This window comes from Sinocyclocheilus anshuiensis, unplaced genomic scaffold (genome assembly GCF_001515605.1).
Source record: "Sinocyclocheilus anshuiensis isolate Anshui unplaced genomic scaffold, SAMN03320099.WGS_v1.1 scaffold2571, whole genome shotgun sequence".
In the NCBI taxonomy this organism is placed as follows: Eukaryota; Metazoa; Chordata; class Actinopteri; order Cypriniformes; family Cyprinidae; genus Sinocyclocheilus; species Sinocyclocheilus anshuiensis.
The window spans coordinates 281125-289921 of NW_015560621.1; the positions used below are offsets into that span (position 1 = coordinate 281125).

Genomic DNA, 8797 nt, shown 5'->3' on the forward strand with positions numbered 1-8797 from the left:
AAATACTTAAACTAGTAACAAAACATACTTACAGTCGCTGATTCAGAAGCGCCGGATTGTCATAGCAAAGTCAGAATTACCTCCTCTCCTAGGTTCACGAAACGGTCGTTCATAAAATGCATTGCTGTTCTGTTGTAAGTAATCTTAAAGATTCTTAAATGCATCTACTTTCGGAAGGCCAAATAAAGCGCTTTTGCTTTCGCCTAGAAACACACAGCATCTCCCTGACATGGCTGCTTCAACACTAACTGCGGTTACTGAAACCATGCATTCTTTCTTTGCGTGCACATTTGGGCGGCATTATGCAAATATTTCCACATAGTGAGGTAGATATGTGGGGGCGTGTTAGAACTAGCCGTTTTAGGGGGGCGTGGCAGAGTCTTAACTTTGATAAAGAATATCTCTTTGGTTTTGAGACTTTAGTCTTTGCAACTTCAGGGATCTTATCTATGCACAATCAGCTTGTAACACTCCAAAGAGAAAGGAAAACTTGAAATCGCATCATATGACCCCTTTAATTTACCACATACCATGGTACTTCCAATGTACTACCAAAGTTTCTGTCCAAAAACCCTGAGCTTTTGGCACTTTCTGTAAGTGTTCATACGTACTGAATACTCGTACAGATATTTCAAAGAATGTAGTGGTAAAGTCCAAAAAATGCGGTAGTGGCAATGTACTTTTGCTAAACCTTTCTTTGTGTTCAGGGAAGAAATGAACGAAAAACAGAAGTTGCTCGAATATAATTGAAACACGGGACACGTCCGTCCCCTACCGGTTATTTCGACCGTTACATAGTGATGGGTCGTTGTTGAACGATTCGTTCATTTTGAACGAATCTTTAATATGACTCGGGAACTAGGCCTACGAGTTGTCTCAGCGAGGGATTCGTTCATTTCGCGTTGACCGCGCATGCGTAACATCCTATAGGTTCTGTACAGGAAACAGAAACGATTAGTTCACCTCCCGAGTCGTTCGTCTGCTGATATGAACGAAATGAACAAAATAACTTGAAAAAGGATTCGTTAATTTAGCTGAACGAGATTCAAAGATCCGAGTCACTATCAGGAGAATGGAAAGAAAAGTGCAAAAGAGTAATAAATGTAATGAGATGTTTGAGGGGAAAAGAATGGGGTGCAAGTAGATTATCAATGAAGAGAATATATGTGGCTCTAATTCGATCGGTGTTAGATTATGGGTGTGTGGTTTTTGGTTCTGCAGCTCAATCTCTGTTAAAAAAGCTTGATGTAATCCAGGCACAGGCCTTGAGGCTGTGTTGTGGAGCTTTTAAAACTACCCCAGTGTCAGCATTACAGGTAGAAATAGGAGAATGTCCTTTAGAATTAAGAAGGAAGCAGTTGATGGTAAATTATTGGGCAGGTTTACAAGGGCATAATGATTCACATCCTACTAAGGCAATGTTACAGGAGAGCTGGGAATATGGGAAAAGGCTAAATGAGAACTTTGGTAGGATTGGAAATGACAGCTAAAGAATTAGGAGTTATTAATTTGAGGATAAATTGCACAGTAGTTTATCCAGAGACGGCTCCCTGGAAGTTAGTTTGGCCTGAGGTAGATTGGTTTGTGTTAGAGGAAAAAAGGAGGGCAAAGGAAGGTATAAATCTAAAAATGGTCTTCAACAGTCAGATAGCGGAAAAGTACAATGATTACATACAGGTTTATACAGATGGTGCCAAATAAGGAACCAGAGACGGAAGTAACAGGATTGAGTGTGGTGGTTCCAAGTAAAGGAATTGGAATTAATAGAAGAACATCTAATATGTTAGGGGTTTATACAGTGGAAATGCTGGCAATATTAATCGCTGTACGATGCGTGGAAAAGACAGGGCAGCATAAAGTTTTGGTTTGTTCAGATTCATCATCAGTTTTAGCAAGTATAAGGTTAAAAATTAAAATTATCTTTTATTTCACAACTCTCGTAATTACAGCTTTTAGCGAGCATGAGGGAGGCGAATGGTAATACAAATATAAAAATTAAAATTATCTTTTATTTCACAACTCTCGTAATTACAGCTTTTAGCGAGCATGAGGGAGGCGAATGGTAATACAAATATAAAAATTAAAATTATCTTTTATTTCACAACTCTCGTAATTACAGCTTTTAGCGAGCATGAGGGAGGCGAATGGTAATACAAATATAAAAATTAAAATTATCTTTTATCTCACAACTCTCGTAATTACAGCTTTTAGCGAGCATGAGTGAGGTGAATGGTGCTTCTCAAACGGAAGGCTGCATCCTAAAATTCAGATGATCGCTACCGACTCGTTTTCTTTCAGTTTATTTTCGTGAATTTAAATGTGTGCAGTCTTCCGTTTGAGAGACACCCATAGATAAGCTTTGTTGAACTGAAAAAGGCTCTGGATGAGGAGTCGATTCCCCTTGATGGAATCGATTCCAACCTTTGGAATCGACTCTCGATTCTTTTTGGAATCGATTCCCAGCCCTACTATTTCAACATGGTGGACAGCTGCTGTGCGCCATAATGATTCACATCCTACTAAGGCAATGTTACAGGAGAGCTGGGAATATGGGAAAGGGCTAAATGAGAACTTTGGTAGGATTGGAAATGACAGCTAAAGAATTAGGAGTTATTAATTTGAGGATAAATTGCACAGTAGTTTATCCAGAGACGGCTCCCTGGAAGTTAGTTTGGCCTGAGGTAGATTGGTATGTGTTAGAGGAAAAAAGGAGGGCAAAGGAAGGTATAAATCTAAAAATGGTCTTCAACAATCGGATAGCGGAAAAGTATAATGATTACATACAGGTTTATACAGATGGTGCCAAGGAACCAGAGACGGAAGTAACAGGATTGAGTGTGGTGGTTCCAAGTAAAGGAATTGGAATTAATAGAAGAACATCTAATATGTTAGGGGTTTATACAGTGGAAATGCTGGCAATATTAATCGCTGTACGATGGGTGGAAAAGACAGGGCAGCATAAAGTTTTGGTTTGTTCAGATTCATCATCAGTTTTAGCAAGTATAAGGTTATTATATTCAAAATGTGGGCAAGATATATTGTATGAAGTCCTACAGTCAGTTACAAGAATATTTAACCAAGGAAGGCAGATAATTTTTTTATGGGTACCAGGACATGTAGGGATAAGGGGAAATGAAATGGCAGACAAATTAGCTAAAACGGCGTTAACAAAAGGAACCATTGAAATGCAAGTAAGTATCAGTAAAGCAGAGGTTAAAAGTGTGATATGGAAGACAATAAATAAAATGTGGCAAGAGAGGTGGGATAGAGAGGGAAAAGGAAGGCATATCAAATTCAGAGGGATGTTAAATGTTCAGTGATTGGAAGTGGAAATCACAGAGAGGAAACAGTCATATCTAGGTTAAGATTGGGACATTGTTTATTAAATAAAACACTCAAGTTAATAGGAAAACATGATACTGGATTGTGTGAGGTTTGCCAGGAAGAGGAGTCAGTGGAGCATGTGGTCTTGAGGTGCAGCAGGTATGAGGTTCAGAGAGAGTTGATGAGGAATAAGTTGAGAGAGATAGAGGTTCAGGACATGACATTAAAAGGGCTATTGAGCACACAACATAGGGCACAGACTAGAATTCTTATGGATTTCTTAAGGGACACAGGGGTTTTTAATAGAGTATGAAGAGTTATAGGAGTATTGAGGAAGGTTAAAATTATTATTATTATATCGGCGACCCTGGGCTGGACTCTGCTTCGTCCATGGTGAAAGCCTCTCCGGCGATCCACAGAGTGAAGTTGAAGTATTTCCTCAGCGACCAGCACGGATCAGCTCCAGGCATGATGAAGCGAGGTTAAAATTATTATTATTATATAGTAGAATAAGTATGAAGTGTGTGGATTTGTATGCTTGGGGGAGAAGGAGGGAATTGGGTGAATTAGTCTGTGAACCTGTTGTCTGATCCACACTCCGGAGCAGATGGTGGCGGTAAGGCACCAATTACGCTGGATGCCAACCGCCGTTAAACATTAAGAAGAAGAAGAAGATCATCATGCGTCAGAGCTGTCATGGCCGCCTCCGAAGAAAACATGTCAGGGCAGCATAAAACACAGTGTAGACGTATTTCACAATACATTACTATATATTTTTCATTTCAGACGCCGAGCCAGTTTGCAGAGTTACAGACATGCTAATGTGTGAATTATATTATGTGATAGGAAGTATTTGAAACGGTTTGTCGAAAATATTAGAGGATTTTTCGATCATTGAGCGTGAGTATTGAGTTCACCTCCAAACAAAATAGAATACATAATGCTCTGGTATCATATAGTAATACAGTGTACTTGATATATATCATATATATTCATGTATCATATTTACAAGGTGCACCATGATACCTCTAAGTCAGGGCTGGGCAACTTGTCCTGCAGAGTTTAGCTCACTCCCTAATGAAACACACCTGCCTGTAGCTTTCTAGTGATCTTGAAGACATTGATCAGCTTATTCTGGTGTATTTGATTAGGGTGTGAGCTAAACTTTGCAGGACAGTGGCCCTCCAGGACCGAAGTTGCCCATCCCTGCCCTAAGTAGTACTGTGTACGTAGCATTGACCATAGAACTACCATGGCAAATGCTACATAAATAAATAAATACAACTAAAATCATGCTTATACCATGGTACATTATGTTAGTGTTGGATAATCCTCTTAATTGTACTAATATTCAGTCTTGGTATGAGGTATTTCAGAGTTTATGTTGTAATTTTGTATTTTATGCAGGAGAGTGCATTCAGATGGCTTTAGTCAGCATTCGCTCCTGTGGCCGTCTTGGTTTTCAGCTGGGTCTCCGTGTGTATGCCACTCGACCAGTTGGCACCCCAAGAAAGCGGGAGCAGCAAGATGACACACCCGTGTTCCAATATGTTGGTCAACACAGGAAGCCCCAAGGGAAGGTGTTTGTGTGGGGCTTCAGCTACACTGGAGCTTTAGGGATCCCAAGCTTTGTAGTGCCGGACAGTGGCAGAAAAAAGCCCAGGAAGTACCAGCTCACACCTTACCGCCTGGATACAGAACAGAAGGTGATGTTCTACCAAAAATATGAGGAATGTGATAAACAATTTGAGCACTACATTTTGATAAAAAGTACTGCAAAAAAACAGCATTATTATTAAATATTACAATTTAAAAGAACAGTTTTCTAATTTAAGTGTAATTTATTCTTGTAATGGCAAAGCTGAATTTTCAGCAGTTCTAGTGTCACATGATTAATTCAGAAATGATTCTAATATGCTGATTTGGTTTTTAAGAAACATTATTAGCAATGTTTAAAACAGTTGTGCTGCTTAATATTTTTGTGGATACTGTGATACATTTTGTAGAATTCTTCAAAGAATAGAAAGTTCAAAAGAACAGCAATTATTTGAAACCTTTTGTAGCATTATAAATGCTTTTACTGTCACTCTTGATCAGTTTAATGTGTCCTGGCTGAATAAAAGTATTAACTTATTTAAAAAAGATATATTGAATGGTATTATATGTTATGTTTGTTTTGTGGTAGATTTCCTCAGCAGCCTGTGGATATGGTTTCACCTTATTGGCGTGTAATAGCAGAGATCTGACCAAACTGTGGGGCATGGGCCTTAACAAAGACTCCCAGCTGGGCTTTCAACGTACTCAACACGACCGACGTAAGAAACCCCAAAATACCATCGCACTCATGTGCTCTTGGTAAAAACTACCCTTACAAACAAGTTCCAGGGGTTTGAAATAATTACCATATTATTTGCACGGTACTTAAATGAAAACTGCAGTTCCATGATACTTTTTTGTTAGGGAAGTAGGGTTGTTACAGTAAAATTTTTCTTCTCTGATGGTAACTAATGTGAAAGTGCTCTTCAGCACTTCCTATTGAAGATGGGATAGTGGCTGATGTTGATGATCCACTCAGTTCCTCTTTGAAGGAATGAGCTGCCAACCTTTACCAAATCTACTGGAACCATTACAACTATCAATAAACAAACTTTTCCTCAAGCACATTCCTAATTCAACTGCTTTGTCTTGTGTTTGCAGATAAGAGTTACGACTATGTCCTGGAACCGTCTCCAGTGTCTCTTCCGCTGGTGAACCCTCAGGAGACACGAGTGCTGCAGGTCTCATGTGGACGTGCTCACTCGCTGGTGCTCACAGACTCTGAGGGAGGTCAGCAAACACTGTCTGCTTTGTCATATAACATTTCTGAGATTTCTTGTCATTAGAGAGCACTTTTCTGCGGAGTTAGGTCTTCTCAAAAGTTGTAGTTATAGGTGCTCAGATTCTATATACAGTAGATGAATCAGAAGGAAAATTCCTGTCCAGGCATTTAGATGCCTTAAACTGCATTAGATTTCGGTTTTGAATCAAATCAAATCATAGTGCTCTAGTGTATGAGTCCTTCATGTCTCTCTTTCTCTCATTAGTTTTCAGCATAGGTAATAATGCTTATGGGCAGTGTGGGAGGAAGATTGTGGAGGATGAAGTGTACAGGTTTGTGTTTCAGCAATATAAGCCCAGTATTCTTCACCAAAGGACTCTACTTCACATTATGTAGTGGTGGCTAAACCAAAACAATTTATTTCCCTGTATCCCATTAGCTTTATATTTTAACCACTGTTTGTCTTTAATCTCTGTTATTTCATGAGTTGCTTCGAGTGAAATAATTATTCAGCATGATGGGGAAATGCTCGTCATTGATCCTTTAAAGTTGGGTTTATGATTTGTGCTGTAACATCAGAGGCAATAGTATCAACTCAAATATTACCTTTTTTTTCCAAGTAGAGCATGATATATACTCTGGTTTAATTGGCTAATAATCTTTCTGAGCATATGGTTTAAGCTACTTCTAATGAAATTGTATTTGAAAATGGCTGTCCTTTTCCTCTATTCCCTGCAGTGGCAGTCACGTTGTTCACAAGATTGAAGGCTTTGACAGTGGAGTCACGCAGGTATGTGATGATATTGTTACTTTAGCATGATACAGTACATTAATTCATATCTGATAGTAAATGCAACAATATCAACATTTAAATATATTGTTTACAGACAGAACATTCTTAGTAGTTATAATAGGTTTATTTGTCAAACATTTGAAAGTATACCATTTGGTATTTTATTGTATTACAGTTTATTTATTATTATTACTATCATTAATTTATTTTATAGTTTTATTTTTAATTAAAATGTATTTTAAATTATATTTTTAAAGGGGTCATATGATGCTATTTTAAAGATCATTATTTTGTGTATTTGGTGTAACAGAATATGTTGACATGCTTTAATGTTCAAAAAACACATTATTTTTCAAATACTGTACATTATTGTAGGTCCTCTATGCCCCGCCTCTCTCAAACATGTCGTTTTCAACAAAGCCCCTTCCTTTGACAAGCGCAGTCTGCTCTGATTGGCCAGCTGACCCAGTGCATTGTGATTGGCCGAACACCACAAGCACGCATCGGAAATGTATCGCGTGACAGACACAGTGATGATGCTCGTATGTATTTGCAGTACATAAACCGCGATTAAGAAAGCGGACTCCACTGTGATGTGACCGTTCCCCTCACACACACCGCCACACGACGTGATACCTTACATGGCACAAAACTCCGCATTTGAACAGTCAATAGCAAATACTTAAACTATTAAGAAAACATACTTACAGTCGCTGATTCAGAAGCGCCAGATTGTCATAGCAAAGTCGGAATTGACCAAATTTTTTTTTTTTTTTAGAAATAGCCTTTGCACAGCCAGCCTTGTAGGCTACTCTCCTAGGTTCACAAAACTGTCGTCCATAAAATGCGTTGCACAAATTCGAACATCTGGGTTGTGCTGTTCTGTTGTAAATAAATCTTAACCAATGATTCCTAATTGCATCTACTTCCGGAAGACCAAATAAAGTGCTTTTGCTTTCGCACAGAAACACAGTGTCTCCCTGACATGGCTGCACCAACACTACTGCTGTCGCTGAAACCACGCCGCCGCCTTTGCATGAAAGAATGAACAAATGCATGAACAAATATTTCCACATCGTGACGTAGAGATGTGGGGGCGTGTTTGAATGAGGCGTTTTAGCTTGGTCTGGATCAGCCTTCTCTTTTAGATAGAATAAATCCTTTTGTGGGAGACTTTGAGCTTTGTAACTCTGCAGATCGTATACATGCACAAACAGCTACATAACACATTAAAGAAAAGGAAAAATAGAAATCGCATCATATGACCCATTTAAGAAAATGAACAGGATGGCTTTTATTACTAGACATGTTTTTTTCCTAGCATTACGATATTGACAATTTGGGGTTAAATGTGTTTAATTACCTTAAATGATTACCATGAAAATATCACAGTGCAAAAGTATTTATGGTTTTAATAAGCTTAATTTTCCCTATGCAAAAGTATGATTTATAGGCAAGGCAAGGCAATTACCTGGACCTTTTTTGTGAGTCTCACTCCATCTGTCCTGCTCCTCTCATCCTGTAGGTGGCTTGTGGGCAGGATCACAGTCTGTTTCTAACAGACAGAGGCTCAGTGTACGCCTGTGGGTGGGGGGCAGACGGACAAACAGGTTTGTTTCACCATCTGTCTGTCATTATCTCTGTCTCTTTCCTTTCAGTCCCTCTTTTTGTTCCACTCCTTTATGAAACTTGCCACAAGCATTTTCCAAAAAAAATTTATCCAGACAACACGCGGTGACTCATGGCTGATACTTGGACACATCAGACCATGTGACCCTTCCCTCAGGATTCATGTCTTTGAAATTTTAAGGTCTGGGCCATCACAGCAAGGCCTCCTGTCCAGTGCCCGTCGGAGGAGACCT

At 39.0% G+C, this 8797-nt stretch overlaps 1 protein-coding gene across 1 annotated transcript in view; it reads left to right on the plus strand.

The window, feature by feature from the left end:
- Window positions 1-4010: 4010 nt before the first annotated feature.
- Window positions 4011-8797, plus strand: part of LOC107681900 (Williams-Beuren syndrome chromosomal region 16 protein-like) — a 7694-nt gene continuing 2907 nt past the window's right edge. The window contains exons 1-8 of the mRNA XM_016478271.1: window positions 4011-4224; window positions 4732-5030; window positions 5510-5639; window positions 6022-6150; window positions 6408-6474; window positions 6881-6932; window positions 8461-8545; window positions 8746-8797. Coding sequence (XP_016333757.1) covers window positions 4746-5030; window positions 5510-5639; window positions 6022-6150; window positions 6408-6474; window positions 6881-6932; window positions 8461-8545; window positions 8746-8797 — 800 coding nt within the window. The 5' untranslated portion in view covers window positions 4011-4224; window positions 4732-4745. The remainder of the gene's footprint in view (window positions 4225-4731; window positions 5031-5509; window positions 5640-6021; window positions 6151-6407; window positions 6475-6880; window positions 6933-8460; window positions 8546-8745) is intronic.